Source organism: Lagenorhynchus albirostris, chromosome 6, assembly GCF_949774975.1.
Source record: "Lagenorhynchus albirostris chromosome 6, mLagAlb1.1, whole genome shotgun sequence".
Classification (NCBI taxonomy): Eukaryota; Metazoa; Chordata; class Mammalia; order Artiodactyla; family Delphinidae; genus Lagenorhynchus; species Lagenorhynchus albirostris.
In genome coordinates this window covers 70950715-70971826 of record NC_083100.1, presented here as the reverse complement: position 1 = coordinate 70971826, position 21112 = coordinate 70950715, and the positions used below count along the sequence as shown (strand labels likewise).

The window sequence follows — 21112 nt, the reverse complement described above, 5'->3', positions numbered from 1 at the left end:
GCAGTTAAAAGATATATATTATTTTGGTTCGTGGTTGAAGTCTGTTTGAAATATGATTTGATTTACACGAATATTTGAACAATGGTTATAGGGAGGTATAAATTATATGAGAGCCACATCTTAATAATTATCACCACTTGAGCATTTCTGGCATGCCAGGCAGACACATCTGTATCATCTCATTTAATCATCCCAATAACTCTAAAAGGTTAAGATCCTGGAACGACTACACCTTCAAGATCTTGACCATGGAGTTTCCTCTCTGATCACTCTCCTTCCCTCACTCCCAGGGACTTTCCTTTTTATCTTATCAGAATCTCCAGGACCCTCCCTGTTCTCAAAGTTCAGTGCCTCTCTTGATTTCACCTGTCTTTTTTTAACATCTTTATAGGAGTAAAATTGCTTTACAATGTTGTGTTAGTTTCTTCTGTATAACAAAGTGAATCAACTATATGTATACATATATCCCCATATCCCCTCCCTCTGCGTCTCCCTCCCACCCTCCCTATCCCACCCCTCTAGGTGGTCACAAAGCACCGAGCTGATCTCCCTGTGCTATGCGGCTGCTTCCCACTAGCTATCTATTTTACATTTGGTAGCGTCTATACGTCAATGTTACTCTCTCACTTCGTCCCAGCTTACCCTTCCCCCTCTCCGTGTCCTCAAGTCCATTCTCTACGTCTGTGTCTTTATTCCTGTCCTGCCCCTAGGTTCATCAGAACCTTTTTTTTTTTTAGATTCCATATATGTGTTAGCATACGGTATTTGTTTTCCTCTTTCTGACTTACTTCGCTCCGTATGACAGACTCTAGGTCCATCCACCTCACTCCAAATAACTCAATTTCGTTTCTTTTTATGGCTGAGTAATGTTCACCTGTCTCCTTAATGTTCATCAGGATACTCTCGATTTTCATACCTAATCCCTTTACCAATGCCAAACCCTACATAAATTCATTACCCAGATGCTTTCCCTCATTTCTTGTGGGAGAAGGGTCAAAATACCCTGCCAACTCAGACCCCTGCACTCCCAGGGGCCCTCGCTACAGCTTAGGCATCCTTTTACTCGTCTCTATTTGAATGCTCACCAAATTCCCAAGAGCGATTACTCCAAATCTTCTGTCACACTCTTTAGGCCTAGAATCTTTTCTTTTTTTTTTTTTTAAATCGTAACAGACGACCTAACCTCTTTACTGAAATGTAGGCTTTTAAAAGGTTGAGCTTCACTGGCCTCCTTCCTCCTCCTAACATCTCTAGCATAATCAATCTCCTCCTTCCTGTATCACTGTCAGGAAACTCTCTCCTTTCCTGTAAGACTAACCTCAATCTTTCTTTAAAAAAAAAAGACCTAGTTCCAACTAGTCCCTGTTTTCTATCACCTTGCTCTACCTACAACCAGTCAGATGCTAAGATAATCTTGCCTCAAGATTGTCTGAAGGGACTCTTTCCTTTGACACCCAGTTTTTCTAAAGACACACCCTCTTCACTCATGCATTCCTTAAACCCTTTGGAATGTACTTTCTACCACGTTCACCCCTGCTCCCTTCCCTGCCCACCACACACAGACTACTCTACTGAAACTTCTGTCTCAAAGACTTTCAAAGACCTCCCAACGGACATTTCCAATGGCCTCTACTTCGCCTTTACCTTCCTTAACCTCTAGGCAACACTTAACAGAGCTGACCAGCTCTGCTAGAAACTCTGCTCTTCTTGGGCTTCTGTGATACTCTCTTGATTCTCCCAGCATTTTGCCATTTCTTTCCCCTTCTTTGCCTAAGGCTCTTCCTCCTTCCCACTACAGAATCTATGCTCCCCAGGTCTCTCCAGATTCTTCTGGACACCTTCTCTTCCTGAACTGCTTTAACCTGTTCCCAATGTGCCACCTATTAAGTTGCAGGAGGTCCTGAGCTTCCTGCCCAAAACTCTAGTTCTGTATTTCTTGCTGGAAATTCCCGCCTGCACTTGGTTGGTAGGAAGGGTGGTAACGTGTGATTCACGTGGCCAAATTAAAATGGTCAAACCAAGCTTATGGCTTTTCCTCAGAAACTAATTTACTGTGGTAGGGTGAATTCTCTAACCCGTTCACCATCCAACCTGCCGTCTTTCATACTCCTGTTGAGGTGGGAGTATTTAATATAACCAATGCACTTGTTATACTACAGATGTTATTGATGACATATACTATCAAGAAAAAGATCTGCTGGATAAGTACTCCACTCCAAAGAATGTGAGGATCCAGGCCAAACATGGAAATCTACACACCCATGTGACACAGCCTCTATACTGACTTTAAGACAATCCCAGGGTCGCAGTAAAAAAAAATATTTACAACAATCTCCTGGATCCAGAAAGAGTACTTCATGTGGTTCGCACTGGGTGCTACTAGCCTTTCAGGGCTGGACGATTCTTCCTTATGAGACTAACATGGATACAGAAGGACCTTTTGTATTCTTGGTGTCTGGACTTTGAATACCAGTAGAATTTAGCACTCCCCTGCCCCCAATTTAACGCCTAAAAAAATTGTAGACGATCCCTATAGGAGAATGGCTGGATTCCACCTAATCACTGAGACCAGAGCAAGTACTTTTGCAGAAACTTTTTATTTTTCCAATCATTTCAGACAAGAGACCTAGGACTCTTTTTTTACGAACACTGTCCACTCCCCACCCAAGCAATCGCCAACTCTGTACAATAACTTGAATCCACCCCATCTAATACATTCACACTGCCGTTACTCCATTTCACAGCTTTACTTCAACTATTACAACACCTTTAAACTCAGGCTCTCCTTGCATCCACTTCAGCAAGCTTGACCCTATCCCTGCTCTGTCCTCCAACCTCTACCCTGCAGTACAGCTCACCTGAATTTCTCAATCTTCCCCTAGAAAAGCCCATGTCTTCTATCTTCAAATCTTTGCTGTAATGTTCCTTCCACCTGAAACGTCACCTTCCATGAGGCAACCTGCCTCCTGAGTTAGAAATCTTGGCACCATCTTTAAGTTGTCCTCCTCCATTTCCACATGCAGTCATAAATTCTTTTGGAGGGCACAAATCCCTTCGGCAAACTGCAAACTGATGAAAGCTACGAACGTCTCCTCAGGAAACAGCGGATGTACGCCACATTTTACATACAATTTTAGGGGCTTTATGTCCTCCAATGTCTATAAAATTTGGTTGTTCCTCCTGTCCACAATGTAACTGCCTTCTTTTGGGTCCTCACCATCTCTCAGCTGTTTGAGGTGCTAGCTAAACTGGCTTCCCCCCACCCAGCCTCTCCCTTAACGAGCAACAGTGTACCTTCTGCGTGTCACCCGTTTACTTCCTCCAGAATGACATTCCCAACTCAACTTATGCTACACACTCAGTAATTATTTGACTCAATGTTTCTGAGTCGCTGTTAAACTTTCAGTTAAACAAAAGGACATATCCACTCCCTTGGAGCTGGCCTGTTGGGCATTTGACTTATAAAACTGAGAATACAGACAGAGAAAGTGGAGACAACATTGTTTCTAGAATATCTGAATACATAGGGTTGGGTTGATCATAAATGGTCTTCCGAAAGGGTGATGTTTTTTTAGGCAGTTCCTGGAAGTGGAGAGACAGAGATCTTGTTTTAGAACAGAGCTGAAAGGAAATTCTAGGTGATGGGAATCCTATGCAGAAAAAAATGGGATCTAAGAATCTCAGATAATACAAAACAATGAGGCTACATATCGCACCCAACCTACAGGGCATCAAAACAATGAAACAAACACATTTTGTAAAGTGGCGTGTCAACCACTAAAGTGAGAAGCTAACACAGCAATACTGCTTTCCTTCTCTCTCTCTCTCTCTCTCTCTCTCTCTCTCTCTCCCTCAGACACCCCCCACCTCTTTCTTCCTCCCTTCAGTGCTCTCTCCTCCTTTCACTCTGAAGTCTTGTAGCCTCTATAGAGCACAGCCAAAACTCCCTGATATACTGAAAATCCCCCCTGTGTTACACAGTAACAACAGCTTCTAAAGTGCAGACATGATCTGTACCGTGTGTTTCTTACAGAAACTGTCCCATTATAAATGACAGCTGCCTGTAAGGAAGCCACGCCTCTCACCCCACTGCCCTTTCAAAAAGCTACAATGAAAAGGACGTTGTGTGACGAAGGCAGCTATGAGTATTCATAATAAATAAATCCAAAGGATTATGACATGAGTGGTAGAACAGTCCTGGTTTTTCACGTTCAATACAGAAATTATATGAGGGGGAATTTGTCCACCAAACAGCTGTATTTAAATGCACCTGTAAGTCAAATGACAACAGAGAAAACAGCGGTAATTCTTCAATATTTAAAATAACTCCTTCCGTGAAAAATACTTTAGCATATGAAATTCCATATATATAGCTACATTTTCTCCTTGCTGACGCATATAAGTTGGTGTCTTAAAAGTGTTTTTTAAAAAGTACAGAAGTCGTGTCGAGTATGTATAAAATGGGAAAATACTAAGTTCATACATACAAAAACTATCTGTCAGAACCAGGTGATTTCCAAAAATGTGATACAGGAATTGGCAGTAAAAATAAAAACAGAAATTCATAAAGAATAGTAAAGGACGGTATCTCAAAGCTCAGGCACAGAAACAAGTAACACCTACATGCTATGCTGAAATCCTCAATGACATGAGGATTGGGTTTTCACTGCAATTTTTAAACATTAAAAATAATACAATTTTCTATATTCTTTCCACTTTATCTTTTTCTTGATAACCGAAGGGACTGCACGTTCAGGTGGGGAACAAGGGGGACTGGAAGGCCGAAAAATAAATGTAAAGAGAATCACAAAAAATAAGTCATTCGTGATTCCATCTACCAACAGAGGAAAACACCTTTTAATATTTTGGCATATTTCCTTCCAGTCTTTTTTTATTCATGCATTTTTTGAGGCTGTATTGGATGCACAATTAACAAATGCAAATACAATTTTCCCCCGTTTACGTTACACTGCTTTGTAAGTCCGTATGTTTAAATGAATAAAGTGGAGTCAAAGTACATTTCTATCTATTAGAGCACTGCTGTGTTTAACACCACGTTCTGTTGTGGCTGCTGCCATTTAATAGGCGTTAAACAACAATAGCTACATTGATTCATTATTTTAATACAGAATTTAGTCTGCCCCATTTAATTTTTTCACCTTGTCCTAATTTCAGGAAAAGCTTATGACTTCCTTCCTCATGGTATGTCTATCCTATTTTAAAATTTACTAAGCTTTTCCAATGTATTAAAGCAAAGCATTCTCTACAGATGCGAGTTTAAAAACAAACACCCACCAAACACCTACAGATGTCCAAGGAGAAAAACAATGTTTATTTTTCTGAGAAAGGCAAAGATGGCATCTGTGAAAACCAACAAGACAAAGGAAAGAATTCAGGAAATCATCACGCATATACTAATAATCAAATCCGTCCATTTTCGAGCAAATTAAAAGGTAGCATTTTTCATCAACAAGAGTGATTAATGCTCTTTCTTTCCTTCTCCAATCATATATTTGCATAAAATAAAGAACAGAGGGTTGAAAGGCTTTCTTTCCCCAAAGGGAAGGCAAACTCTGCTAACAAGAGCATAATACAGGAACAACTGTTCTGAAATATGGTGGGATGCTCTTTTCTATTTCTTTTTGGATTTTTTTTTTTTTATGTGGTTGACAGTCTCGTTTTCAAGCTCCAGATCCTTACCCTTTTGGGGGCTGCCCCCACTTTCTAAACAAAGTCCATTCTTAGAGGCTGTGTCAAGGTCTCCCAGGATCACACAGAGCCTCCCAGGACCACCCGCTGTTGCTTGCTCTGTTGGGACATTAATAATAATAACACCTTAGAAGGATTAACAACAACAACCCTGTGGAGTGGGCACTATTATCTTTATTTAACAGAAAGTGAGGCTTTGGGAGGTTAAGTGAAAAAGCATGCAAGACACAGAGCCAGAACTTAAGACGGGGTCTCTTTCAATTAGGTTGAGTGATGGTTAAAGAAGTTAAGATGTGAAATCGGCGTTACCAGGGCTCAAGGAATATGCTAAGAGGCAAGATTTTTGGAGGAAAACATGGGAATAATATGGTTTATAATTACGATTTCTTTTATAACTCGTTTTAAAAAGTGAGTTGGGTTCCCCACAGATAGGATTGCTGGATTTCGCAAATAAAAACACACAGTACCGCACAATATTTGGGACGTGCTTATACTAAAATATTATTCATTTGTTTATCTGAAATTCCAATTTAAGTTGGTGTCCCGTACGCTATCTGAGAACCCTAGAGCAAAGGCCTTTATGAAACAAACAAAAAACACTAATAAATTACAAAGCTACAATTCCCAAAGCTGAAATCTGGGATGCTCTGTGTGCCACATGTCTTTGGGAGGCCAAGTAAAGGGAAGTGTAGTAGGGCTACAGCTGTTCTGGACCGAGCTTCCTTCTCTTTTTTCTGGTAGCTGACAGAACCCTTGACTCCAGAGACCTGAGCTTTCACCAACTAGGCCATTTAAATTCACTGCCTCAAAATTCCTGACCTTTTCCCACTTTATATGGATGTTGTGAAGATTAAATATAGCTGAGGTTGGGAAGGGATATCATATACATCTTTAAATATTTATTTATTGGCAGAGTGCTTTGGAAATATATTCTCAGAAACTTGGAAAGACTGACTCCCCCTGTTCCCGCCCACCCCAAGAAAGGGCTCAGAAAGTATTACCAATATATGATGAGCCCAGCTGACAGCAGTCTCTAAAAGGAAGGAAAGAACAAAAACGAGAAACGTGTTCAAAACCTGAAGCGAACTATGGAAAATGTAGTGAGATGCCAAAAGGGATGCCTAGCGGAAAACCTGGACGATCACTGATGATGGCGAATTCCGTACTTTTCAAACGGCCATGGTTACATATTTCAAACGGTTACCTTGACGCGCAAGCACCACTGAATCACAAACACACTGAAATAGCCTAATCCCAAAACAGGACAAGACCTTTTTATGTACACCAATTTAATTTTCTGCTAATTTCCCCTAAACCTCCAATTTCCGTGGCTTGAGTAGGTTTACCTTCTTTTAAAACGACAACAAATTGGGACTGGCTCAGACAGTGTTCATTTAAACATTTCTCTGAACACTTTAATCTTCAAACTTTAACAAAACCCAATCTACTACACATAAATTGCTGTGAACAGAAACTGCTTGAAGAGGATTAATCAACAGCTTTGTATGTCATCCTCTAACAAGGCCAAACACTGAATCACTGTTGAATTCTTCACGTGCAGCTACACCCAGTTAATCTTCAAGAAAGCAGCAAACTATGTAAATCTATTTAAACTGGGGAGATAAGTACTTCACTCATCAAAAGTTTTAGCAACACTTAACAAGTACAGCTATTGGTTGGCAAGATCATTTGAAAAGAAACACACACACACACACACACACACACACACACACACACACACACGAAAATTCTTATATGCACTCCCCGACCCCAAAGACCCCACTGCAAACCACTAGACAAAAAAGTACTTGCTACACACCTCAATTTGTAAAAACCAAGTATATGACATCACTGAATCAACTACTTCAAGAAAAGCAGTTCCGAAATGGAAGTAAGGAAACAGGAAGGGGAAAGCAGCTAATAAAAGAATTCAAAATAAAATGGAAATATTTATCTTCTCTAATTAAAGGAAAGCACTTTTTCTTTTGAGACATACTAAAAATATTTTCACAACTACAGAAGTCCTACTAAAGGGCTTTCATTTTGCTTGTGGCGGTGTTCTCATACAGACTGGATTTGCTTGACGAATATCCTGCATCTGCACGTCACAGTCAACAATCATAGGCCATACACATTTCTCCACTGAGACTAGAACCAACAATCTTTGTCTAGGTTATCACCCACTCAAAGCATCTTACTCTGACCTGAGCCGAGCAGATGTATTTCTAACATGCTCATAGGCCTGTGATGCAGGAAAATCCTAAATGATGCCGGAGATCAGTGCTCCTTGACGTCCTCGATACACAACGTGGGGCAGGAGGGGAATAAGCACCACCCACCTCTGTTTAACTGAAACTGGCTGACTCCTATATTTGTAAAGTTTTAAGAAGAAATCGTACAATCACTCTGTAAAGCAATCCTTTAACATCAATGCCGATCCCAAATATCACGAACCCACTGTCCATGTCATTCACAGCATCTTCCTTCACCTGCAACTCCTTCCTCACCACCACCTCCCTGCACCTGTCCATGGCCCAGATAGGTGGGAGGAATCCCTAAACCAGACTTTTGAGACTAGAAGGGTGACGGGCAGTGATGCAGAGAAGCTCTGGATGAGTTTTCATTGAGATGTGCACGAAATAAGCAAGCTGCCGTACTGTGGCTGTCTTAAGAGCTTGACTGCCAAAGCCTGGCTCTGCACTTTGGGTCATACAGACTGAGTACGGTACTTAATCTATGCCTCAGTTTTCTTAACTGTAAAATGGAGATATTACCATTACCTACCTCACAGGCCTGTCAAGATGACTAAATGAGTTAACCCACCTATAGCTGGGTGGTTCTCAGCAACCCACAGGCTATAAGATGCTCAGTGATGGTTTGCCACTATTAATATATATGTATAATACAAGCGTGACTCCAACTTATTTTTTTTTCCAAAGGTGATTTTTAAGTATTCCTCGCATTCAGTGTTTTCTTCAGGCAAACTATCTGAAATCAGCTCTAACAGCTGATCATATATTTCTAGATTAAAATCAAACTGCCTTATAAACCTAAAATGGACCTATTCTTTCATCAAAATGAACAAACTAACGTGAACTGAAAGGTGCAAGCTTAATGTCACAAAATCTTATAAAAAGCATTAATTAGACTTCCCATTTAGACTAAGCCAGGATGAGATCACAAAGTCACTCATGGTAACCAGGTCCCCTTGCTGGAAGTGTGCTTTCCCAGTGAATGGCTAAATACTAACAAAAGAAACCTTTGACTCAAATACCACTGGTACCCGGGGTCTTGTGTCTGTATAATGCCTACACATTCATTTCTTTCTTCGCCTATAGAAAAAAGAAAGTCTGTTTGTTTTTCTGATTCAGTCAGCCCTTTTAGTCTCTGAATCTAAGGAGAGCCTAGTGAAAAGAAGAGCATCTTATCAGCGTGCTCCAGACCAGCAGGCTGTCCCCCTCCACACACAAAACCTCCAGCCCCTCACAGCAAAAGGCCTCGCCCTCAGAGCCTTTTCCCCATTTCAGAGCTAACACCCCACCGGGTTCCGACAACAAATAAATGAATACACAAGGCCCTTACATAATTAGCCATCTTTTCAGGTAGAGGGAGGTGGGGCGGGGGGAGGATTCAGGAGAATATTTATTGTAAATTGGCTTCATTTATGAAGTCGATGCAAGTGTACTGGATCTGAGGGCATTTATTTTAAATGAGGCCACATGAAGAGATTTTAGAGATGCCAGCTTCTGAATCTTGACAAATTTTAGTATATACTTCAGCCAAGTCACAAATGCAGATTTTTTTTTAAAAAAAAATTAAAGGAAGGGGCTTTTCTTAAACCAGGTAAAAGTTCCATTGACTTGGAAAGCAAGGGCATACAGACCAGGTGTGTTTACTGTCTTTGTAAGGGAAAGCTAACAAGTGAAAGAACCAAACACCAGAAAACAATACTTTTTGACAGTCATCGTATCAGAAAATTAGCATCATTTTCAGATATACTTATAGTAAGAGTGCCCTCCCTACCCCACCCCCCAAAATGACTTTGAGAACAAAAAGGACTAAACATAATCAATAATCCTGTGAACGCCTTTAGGAAAGCCACCAGGCATCACTGTCATCTGTCATGATCTTAACAGAGCCATGGTCTGCATGGAAGGATACAGTTTGATTGAATCATTATTGGGATAATAACTTAATTGATTTGTCTCAGTGGCTAAGGATGTAGACAAGAGATTATGGAAGAAAAATATCTGCAATCGTGTTTTTGTTTTCTCAACAAGCATCTTGCCACCGACCTCTAAATCAGTTTAACCTTTTCTAAACAGACCTGCACATTTTTTACATAATTTAAAGCTAGGTCTTGTTAATGCTGCTGCTGAAAGCCTCCGTGAGATTTACCACAACATGGCTTCAGTAACCTTCTTTTAAAAACAAAGATGAAAAACAAAACAAAAGGCCATGACTATAAGCTTCCAGCTCCACTCCTTTTCCCGGCAGGGGATTTTGATCTAACCACTAAAGTGCCTTTGGAGTTCAATCTGTTAAAAAATGTATGAAACGGTATTAAAATAGGAAAAGGCATGTGTATGACTCAGGCTTATCCAAGTATCTCTGCAACTAGGATGTCACAGGATTTCCCTGTGCTGCTGAAAACTGAAAACCTTGAGAAAGTGACAGTAGAAGTTCCTGTTTCTTTTTCTTTTCTTTTTTTTTAATATATAAATGGGAGGGGGAGCGAGCGCGAACACACACACACACACACACACACACAACACACACACACACACACACACACACACAGGTCTTCCGGGTTTCGTACGAATCGGGCAGGTTCTTTGAGGTTCCAAGTGAAGATTGTTGTATCCCAATCTTAAGACTTATTATCGTACTCTTCCACACACAAAGGTTTCCGGAAAAAAACCCAAACTTGTTGCAGAGCTGGGCGAAGCCCCCGGCGCGCTCCTGCTCTCGCCGCGCCGCCGCCCCTTCCCCTTCCTCCGCGTCCCGCCCGGCCCGGCCGGAGGGGGCGAGGGCATCTCCCCGGCTAAGGTCACCGGCCCGAGCCGTCCCCGCGGGCCGCCTCCTGCGAAACAAGGTCACCGCCCGGCCCGGTCCCTCCGAGGACGACCGCGGAGTCCGGCCGAGCGCTGCCACCCTTTGTAGAGCGGGGCGGCCGGCCTCCCCGCGGCATCCCCGCCGCCGCCTCACCTGCTTGCGATAGGGCGTCCTGCAGCTGCTGCTGCCCCCAGGGTTGCCGCTGCTGCTGGGGAAGATCATCGCGGCGGGCGCGGGCGGCGGGCGCGGGCGCGGGGCAGCCTCGCTGCGAGGGGGAGGGCGCAGGGAGGGGGCCGGCCGGGGCCGCGGCCGCTCTGGGAACTCCCTCTCGCCGCGCGGCGGCGGCCGGCGGGGGCTGCAGCTTCGGGCTGACTTCTCCTCCGCCCTCGACCTCCGGACTCTCCTAAAAGTGCGGCGCGGCGGCGGCAGGCAGGACTCTGGCAGCTCCGGCGGCCGCCGCCCTGCGTGCCATGGACGGGAGTTCGCGCGCGGAGCTGGCGGCGCCGCGGACTCTCCCGGCGGCGGCGGAGGAGCAGCGCCGCCGCGTCCCCACCTCCCGCGGCCTCAACCACCGCCCCGAGAGCGCGCCGGCCGGGGGCGGGGAGGCGGCCGCGCACCGCCTCGCGCCGCGCCCAGGCCCACCCGCGCCTCCCCGCCCTCCCGCCCGGCGCCGCGCCCGCCGCCCAGCCGGCCGGCTGGCCCCCGGGCGCTCCCTCCCGGGCTCGGGGCCGCAGCGGGGGCCGCGCGGCCCGGGGAGCCACCGGCGCCCCCGCTCTGGTGCAATGGTTGGGTCTGGCTCCCCGCATGCCGCACATTCCTTGGAGTACCCACCCCCCTCGTCTTTTCTTTTTTCCCCCTCGGCTCTTGGCTTCAGCACCCGCGGCAGCTTTGCACCCGGGCTCGAAGCCCCTTTTCAGGGCACCGCGCCGGGGATCACGCTAACACCTGGGTAGGAAGCCAACTGGTCCCAAGTCTTCTTTTTCTCTTTCACCCTTCCAAACTATCCCCCCGACCGTCCACTCCCCCAGAAAAGGTGCGGGCAATCACTCCTACTTCAACGAACAAACCAGCCTTCCATCAAACCTCTGCAAATCCCCGTTCCCCCAATTCGCACGCTAAAATTTTAGCAGAGAAAATGTCTCCACTCCCCACCCCCTAACCGCAAAAACGCACGGTAAAGTTCGTACTTCATTCCTATGCCAGAGTTGGCAAGCTTACCTTCAAGATGCCAAAGTCAAATAGCGAAAATCATTTCAATCCATCGGTTTAGTAAGCCTTCCCGAAAACTGGAAGTGTGTGATCCTTCTATATGTTAATTATGAGATGCGACACAAATGTGTTCTATTGAAGGGACACAGAAACTGCAAAACAGGGACAAAGTGAGGAGGTAGTTTCCTTTGTTTTTCAATTGAAATTAAGGCGACTCAAGATGCCCCCCGCCTTTTTTTCTGGATCGCCTTTGCGTTCGTTAGTGTATCTAGCCTAGAACCTGTGCAAGGCAGACGGCCTCTACAGCAAGTCCCACCGGCAAGAGCCCCGTGGTCTGTGGATGGGCCACTGGGACAGCTGGCCTGTTCAGCAGTGACTATTACAGGGTTATATTACCGCACTAAGCGGTCAATATTACAGCGTTCTTCCTTGGCCTCTGGCCTCTAACGCCTTCCTGGAAAGGGCCATCTGCCATGATAATGAAAAAGCCTAACTCGGCTAAGAAGTGAAGGCTCTCAACTTCTGGCTGCCATAAGGAAAACAAAGTGTCCCCTATGGAAACCGAGTCTTCTAGCAAAGCTGTGACCATTCAAGGGTGTTTCCAGCAACAAGGAACTAAAAAATATCCATCCTAGATATCCTTCCTACTGCTGACCTAGGGAGCCACCTCCATATGATGAAGGGCTCCCAACATTCTCAAGCACACCTGATTGAAAACAACTATATACACAAACTATATATATATATATATATAAAAAAAAAAATTCTTAACTCTTCATTAAAAAAAAAGGCAGCAGCAAACTTACTCTAAGTGCAGTACTAGGTGCACAATGGGCAAGTACGAACTTGCTAGATAACATTCACAGAAACGTATTTGTTCTTTAAAATGATTTAATAGAAACAATACAACTAACATTCAGTTCTGTGTTAATATATATGCTATTTCGGGCTACTGCATGCATTTACGATTGTTTGGGCTGCCCCTTTGCTGCCTCCTCTCACAGGGACCTTTTACCACAAGTTATCTACCACAGGTATAAAATATAAGGTTTTAAGTAGAACTGTTCAAGTCATAGATGCCTTTTCCTGAGAACTTAATGCCCAAGACCCCAGCAGTTCAAACCTGTCATCTATGGAAAAAATTCCATGTACAACCTCACTTGTCATGACTGGTCTCTTAGGAAACCACAGTCTAAACCACAAAAGAACAGCATAGATTAATTTTTCTATGGCTCTTCTCTAAGGTCATGATACTTTGGATATTGTGCTAATCTAGAATGGGAAGACTTGATTTGATACCCTGCAATTGTTTTACAGGGATAAGACATGATTTTAAGTGATAATAAAATTTAAATTGGAATACAAGAGCAATTCTAATACTAGATACTAAAATATACTAAGAATACTAAAAATATTAAAAGGACTATTTTTAAGAATAAAAAGGATATCTAAATAGCAACAAAACACTGTTCTATATAGTGTATGACATAAAAGGAGATAACTCAAGGTGTATATTTTTAAAAACAATGTCTACAAGCCAGGGTTCAGAAGTTCCAGAGTTAGGTAGGTACTACGCACTTAACTAGGTAAAGCATTGCAAAGAAAGGAGAAGATAGATTTTCCACCCTCAAAGACTATAAAATATAAAATGTAACAAAGTCACTAAAGCCCAAAGAATTCCAACCTAAGAGAAATAACAGAAACATGAAACCATATATGTATATATACTCAATTATAGATATTCACAAGTGCTTAGTTATAAATGATTATGGGAATAGATCCTAGTGAGATTCATCTGGGAAAGTTTATTGACCTTTGAAACAAATATGTTTTAAGACAAAGTAAGGAAACATTCCAGAGAAACTGCAAGTTATCATGGTAAGAATTAGGGCTTTGGAATCTGCCCTGTAGATGCTCATCTTCCTGAAAGGGAAACTGAGACTGCTGCCTGGGCGGTCAGACAACATCCTCCTCCCGCAGCTCAGCTGGTGGGTGAAGTTGTGGGAATCTGACCCAGGGGCAGCCAATCCACAGATAGGCCAGTGACCTATGACATGGCTGGGACTGAAAAAATGAGCGGAGCCAATCAGATCCTCACCCTTGGGAATTTAATTCAGAAAATTCCAGTTAGGAAAGGGGCAGAAACTGCAAGAGTGCCAGGGGGTAGAGTTGAGGCCACAAAAAGCCAAAACCATATGCAAGGCAAGGTTATGAGGAAGCAGAAACTATGAGTAACAGGAAGCTGACTGGCAGCAAGCGGAGAGGCAAGCAGATGCCAGGAGCGGGTGAGCACTTGGCCGTGAGATGGAGTCCCTGAAGCTGCTTTGGCTCTTACGACTGACAACAGCCCCTCCGTGTGTACACTTAACCAGCCCCACCCCTCTTTCTCAGAGAGCTTAAGTGAATCTGGGCTTTGCAATCTAAGGAACAAAATTAAAACAGCCCAACAGATTTGGTGGCTGCACGTTTCAGCCTTCCACTTACTAGCCACATGGCTTTGGGCAAGTCAGTTAACCTGAGTCCCAGACTCCTCCCTGACGGTCTTAAGTGTATCTATGGTACTCCAACAAAAGTACCAAACTCAATAAATGGCAGCTGTCATTATTGTGTCTCCAGGTTTCAGAGTGGTGGTTTGTAGACTTAAGTGGGTATACTGTGTAAATAACTGATGTTAGTAAGGCTGGCTGTCCATCCAAGAGCAGGAGCAAGGGTGTAGTTGGAATTGACAAGTAAAAAAAAGAGCAAATTTAGGTAAAGAGAACTGTGTGTTGAATGGCAGAATGAAGATGCTTTCTAAGGCTTAACTCTAAGAGGTTTAAGAAAAAAAAAAGTCTGACAGAAGGTCTGTTTCAAGAGCTAGGTGAACTCAAGTTTCTCTCCCACATTTGTTTTTGTCCCGTTTCCTTTAAAGAGGTTGTGTGTTGGACCAGAGCCATTTCTGTATGAATGGGAAGACTGTGAGTGGTATCAGAGATCACACTGTGAGGCAGGAGGGGGCTATGAATGAGGATAATAAAGATGGAGCCATCAGTACATGCAGGAGCCTGCAGCCTTGTAGAGCAGATGAGACTTGGCTACTCCCAAGTGTTTGTATAACTGCAATCTGAGACTCTTGAATTGAGAAGATATTTGTCCCACAGAAACATTCTGAAAATGAGACTTTCATTTATAAATTTCACATCTCATTTCACTTTCACAGCAACGCTATGAGGTTGGAAGGGTTATTAGGCTTCATTTACAGATGAGAGGAAAACAAGTTAAGACTGACTGACTTAACCATAGAGCAAGGAAGTAGCAAGTAAATGTTTAAACCTAGGCTTAGCTAGGGTTAAAAGACCCTGTCCTGTGCTCCTTCAACACTATAATGCTGTGGACTCAAAAAAGCCTTATAAATAATGCTACAATTCCCAGGTGAGTACTCGTAACCTCTACAGCACCGAGTTGCTGGACACGAAAAATGCAAGGCATTAAGTGATAAGTGCCAGCCAAGTGGTCTAGACAATCATGTGCTATGCCAGTCCACTGCAGGGAGAGATCAATACAGGATGTAACATGGGTGTGGGGAGCTCAGCTGTATAAATGTTTTGTTTGAGGGACATTCAGAAAGAAGCACTGTGAAGATGAGAAGAAAAACAAAAAGAGCGGGAGAGAGATGGATGGTATGAGAGAGGACGTAGATTTGGGGTGACTGCTGCTGAAATCATCACTAATCAATGAGCTCCTTGAAGGCAGCAGCAAAATCAAAAGGCTAGGAGAGCCCCCATTCCAACACATGCATTACTGAACCTCATATAAGAGAGGAGCCTTTGAGTAAAATTACTACAAAGAAAGTGTGGTGGGAAAGCTAAGCTTTGAAAGAAGGGAAAAAAATAGGGGGAGAGAAGATGTCCAATGAGATAAAAATAGAACACCGCTATCAACAAAAGAATAGACCTGTAGCAGCGTCTATCCCTCTATCACTGCTAAATAATTTCAAGCACCCATTTTTATTTGGATCACATTAAAAACAGAAAAGAATGAAGAGGAAGAATTCATCCAACATTACTTCACATTACAATCTTTAAGGAATAAAATACAACCACATAGTATTGGTTAGTGTAAACAGTTCACGCTAAAAAAATTGTTTACATTTGAGAGTACCTATGTTTAAAAGCTCGCAAGCCTCTAGCTCCCAGCAAAACAGAAAAAGAAAAAAAAAATTATGAGGTCAGCAGATTCTTTAAATTTCTGTTCTTTCCTGGTACAAAATAGAGTTGATAAAGTGTCTTGTTTCTTAAGGAGCAGCAATATTTTCTATTATTTACTATTTTGGTTTTTTTAAATTTTATAATTCTTGTTCTAGACCTAAAGTCTCCCTGGATACATATAAAATCACATGTATATAAAAATGAAACCACTGTAATAAAACTATAGCTCTATAGCTATAATCCTAGAAGGCATATAGAACAACATAAACAAAGCCAAATTCTGATGAGTCTTACCAAAAGCAACATTCTAATGATTCTTAAACCTATCCTGGTGAACAAAACAGAAGAAATAGGCTTTGCCCTGCTGCTGCTTCTCTGAATGGACTAATAAATACCTGTCATTTATTGAGTAACTACTATATTCTAGGCAATTTCTCAGCAGGTTCCTCTCCCCCGCCCCCCATTCACTCACAACACACACACATCCACCCACCATTAGAGAATGATTAGCCCATTTTATAGAAGAGAAAACTGAGGCTCAGAGGCTTAAGCAACCTTTCCAAGGCCACAGATCCAATACATAATGGAGCTGAGGTTTGAACTTAGGTCTCTCTGACTCCAGGTCTCCAAGCTCCAATGACACTCGTGATCGTTATTATTACTATGATCTATGGTTCAAGTCCAAACCCCATAGGGAAAAACATAAGAGCTCAATCCTGGGTGTGTATCTGAGCTTCAATTACCATGAATATGACCTTGGGCAAGTCACTTTTAAAAAGATATGAAATTACATTGAATTTCCATTCAGTTGATCATAAAGGCAAAATTTCCAATATTAGAACATATAGTTAATAGTACAAATACATATTCTGACCCAACCTAGCTCCTAAATCTCATTTAACTGATAGTTGCTAAAATATAACTCCTCTCTTACAACCACCAGCTTTATTTTCTGGGATAGTTGGTGGGATGAAGTTGGGAGAGAAGCAGAAAGAACTATCTTCTAAAAGCTGGGATGGTGATTAGATGAAAGGTATTTCCAGAATCCTGAACTGAAACTGAGAATATAATTTCACTCAAAAAATAGTGGAAAATCGTATTAGAGATTAGTTTCATTACGGGATTCATACATGCTTATCGGACAACTAACATCCTATTCATCATTTAGGATATTTCTCTCTGTGGCAAAACATCCTCTAAATTCCAAACAAATAATTTACACTCAAAAAATTTTGGATATCATCTATTCATAAATTAGCTACAGCCTTGTTCTTGCAAAATAGTTAATAAAATTCAAATCTCACTCAAATTTCTGGCATAGTGGTTCTCTGTACGTTAAACTTCTTTTCCTATGTTTTTCTATAAAAATAAGTACTTGGGTCCTTATTCTTTCCAAAAACCAAAATCTTGGGGGTAGCTACATGAATTAAAAATTCAAGATTTTTGTTTTCGTTTGGTTTACACTATATTGAATTTGTATCTGTAGATCAAATTCTATAACAAAATAAAGGAGAGTCAACTATCTGGGAAACCAGGAGAAAGAGAAGCTCCATTTTGCATTTATTGTGGATTACTGTTTTCCTAATTTACCTGGATGGATGCCTCAATCCTCTACATTCTTTGACTGTGGGAATATAGTATTAGAGCTGTTATTCTCCATCCTTTAGCAAGCCTATAAGAAAATAAGTGCTTCTTTTCAAAATACTTTGAGATAATTCAATGAGTTTTCCATGAATTACAGTAAAATTACAAATTATGAAAGATATTAAGTGATTTTTGCAATTACAGCTTATCTAAAGAGACGGAAGTAACATAATCATCTACTGTAGTGATCAAACTATGTATAAAGGATAAGAGCTGAGATAAGGAAGGGAAGGGCTGATGTGCTGTGGAAACAGCTAATCACATCCACCTCTGGCTACATGACTTGGGAAGAGACAAAAAGTACTTAGGAAATCAACAGAATTTTTGGAAAACTAGAGCCAAAAAAAAAACCAAACCTCTAAATCATGAAAAACAAAATTCAAACCTGGAAAAACTGTGTCCTTTCCATGAGTAAAATTTAACTGTTAGAAAATTTGGATAGTACAGACTGAACAACTAACTATACCTTGGACAAACAAAACCCTCGTATAAGCCAAGAATGATAAAAGGTATAAGACATTCCTAAATGTCTGGGAGACATAACTAAGGTCTATGCAAAACCTGGGATCCAGAGCACAAATTAGGATTTAAAGCATTCAAAATACAGAGAAAAAACCCCAACAAAACAGTTTCCTTTCTCCTTAGCTGCTAAGCTGACCATTACATTAGTTTATTTCACCTGAAGAGGAGGATAACAGAATAATTAATAACATCCTTTAAGTAAATGAGGATGCTGAAAAGCTTTCTATTCTCCCCTGAATTATAAATGTGAAGGTTCACACAACAAAATACAGAATTAGAAGTAAATTTCTATTCAGTTGGGGATACATGAAGGCAAACTTTCCAGCAGTAGAATATTTAGTTAAGAGTACTGCAGTGGGCTACATAAGGAGCTTTTAAAAATTCTCCACCCGAAGTGTCTTTAAGAATGACTAGTTCTGGGTTATCTAATACACTTAACACATGGGACAAACCGATGACAGACCTGTGGCAAATTGATACTCCCCAAGAGAAGAGAAGGCAAATGAGGAAATTCTGATATTGTCATGACAATGTGACTGACCATGACATCAGCAATTCCTAATTCCAAACTATGAAGAACACTCCGAGAATGCTGACAACACATTAAACAGATCCTCCCAGAACCACCCTTCCTTCACCTCCCAATCTAATATTTGATCTAGTGGCAGATGTGATGAAGTTTCAACTAAAGGATTATTGAATGTTAAAATCTATTGAATTCTTCTAAGTTGGAGGAAGCACTAGGAGGAAGCAATAGATAATAGCTGAAGACATTTTTCAGACCTATCATATATATCATATTATATCATAGCATATTATAAAATGTTACAATTTATAAAACGCTTTATTGTACATCTCATTAAAGTCTCAGGGAAGGAGGCAGGGCAGGCATCCTCCACTTTTTTTAAACAGGAGAGTAAGCCTCAGGTAGGTTAAACGACTTGACCTGGGTCATGAAGCTGAACCTCAAGGTTGGAAAGAATTATTAAAAGCCAGTTCCTGTGCCTGACATATAATAATCACTCAAGAAATAATACAATAATAGAATGAATGCTACTGTCTCTCCTTGGACACCACGACCGACAATAAATTCAATCTATCCATATTTAGTCATTTGTATTAGAAGGTTCTTTGTTAAACAGCCTCCAAATCTGAACCTACTCATTATATTCCTACCCCAGGACTAGAGTCTTTCTCTTCTATAGTTTGCATACAGCTTTCATCTGTATTCTATACTGTCCAACCCATAAAAGTGAGGGTGGAGTCATCTTATTTTGAGCCTTAACAACCTTGTAAGAGTGCTTAAACAGTCTGTAAATCTCTAATGAGTTACTTAACCTACTGTCTTACACGCAGTAAATTTTTTTGGAGGCATGAATGCATGAGGAATGGTAGCTTTCTTACACAGACACACACACACACACACACACACAAATGACAGAAATGATGATTTGCATCCTCTTTTCAAAATGATGATTACTTGAAATTAGAAAGAGTTGAACGTAAGAAATGGAGCGATCAAATCTTAAAGACTACATTTTACAGATTATATTAAACATGGTGAATTTGCGTCCTAATCTTTAGATCACTTGGGATCCTAAGAGGTGTTGTAATGAATGTTGCATTTTGCATTTGTATGTTACTTATTAAGGAAATGGTATTCCACAATCAAATGGTTTCTCTCTCTTGACCTCAACTGTTACTGTCAGAATAAATCTTCTTGCTTTACTTTTTGGGGAAAAGAGAAATGTCCTACAAATCTCTCTGAGATCAGCCTCCTATAAATATTTGGATATAAACTGTATGTCGTGCAATCTAAGATGCCACTGATTATAATATGCTTGACAATTACTGAGATGTTAACATTTGAAAAAATGGACAACAGTAATTATAGGACATCATAAATTAAAAGATGCATTCTGATTTCAGCAATGCTGAAATGTGAGAAGAGTGAATCTTGGCATCTGTGTAGTAGAGCACACAGGTACATGAGCACAGTGCGTACAAACGCACACACGTGTTCTTTTTATTCATAGCCTAGGCTCCAGAAATATATTTTTCAAACACTCATTTTTAATCTTCTAAAGAACCCAGAGCTACTGAGTGATTACAAGTAAATGACACACACTCAGTTCTTCCAAGATCTGACTGTATCACACCAGTGCGCACAGTCTCCACAAGGCAGAATGAGAAACTCTACCGTAATCTCACAAAGGAGCAAACTGAGCTGTCAGCTTCCCTCCTCAGCCATTTCCTCACAGTCACCTCAAGTTACACCCCTGGTGTTTTAGATATACAGTGCATTTATATGATAAGAAAGGTTACAGGGAGAGGAGCCTAAATCTGTAGATATTTATCAGACCTCTCCACTCCACACTTCCTGTTATTAGTGCTTTAAAGTTGTCAGTTACGAACATAACTTGAGAACATTCATCCTGGACTGTTACTTCTGTATCAAGTTTTCAGTCACACAAATGCATGCACATGGACACACGCACTCTCAAAAGATCACTCAGTGTTTCTCTGGCACACAGCATCAATTCCAACCTATGAGTCTTACAGATTTCCACCTTTTTGCAGGGCCTGGAGTACCAGTTCTCAGTCTTCCTAGGACTTCCGATCGGAAAAGTAATTTTTATGTGAATCATAAAAGTTTTTTTATGTGAAGTCAGATAAAAAGACATATATCTAAAATGGTTATCACAACCCTTAAAACTGATATGAAATGACAAAGTGAATCAAAAGCAATAACTTAGCAGGTGAGATGACCCAGTTACAGAAAAAGA

General features: G+C 41.5%; 1 protein-coding gene across 11 annotated transcripts in view; it reads right to left on the bottom strand.

The window, feature by feature from the left end:
- RBMS1 (RNA binding motif single stranded interacting protein 1) overlaps window positions 1–21112 on the bottom strand; it is a 212328-nt gene that overhangs the window by 120615 nt on the left and 70601 nt on the right. For 2 of the 11 annotated variants that reach the window (XM_060152788.1, XM_060152790.1), the window contains exon 1: window positions 10918–11328. The exons of the other annotated variants lie outside the window; for them this stretch is intronic. In XM_060152788.1, the coding sequence (XP_060008771.1) occupies window positions 10918–10986 (69 nt within the window). In that variant the 5' untranslated portion in view covers window positions 10987–11328. Of the gene's footprint in view, window positions 1–10917; window positions 11329–21112 lie in introns of those variants that run through there. 11 annotated transcript variants of the gene reach the window in all.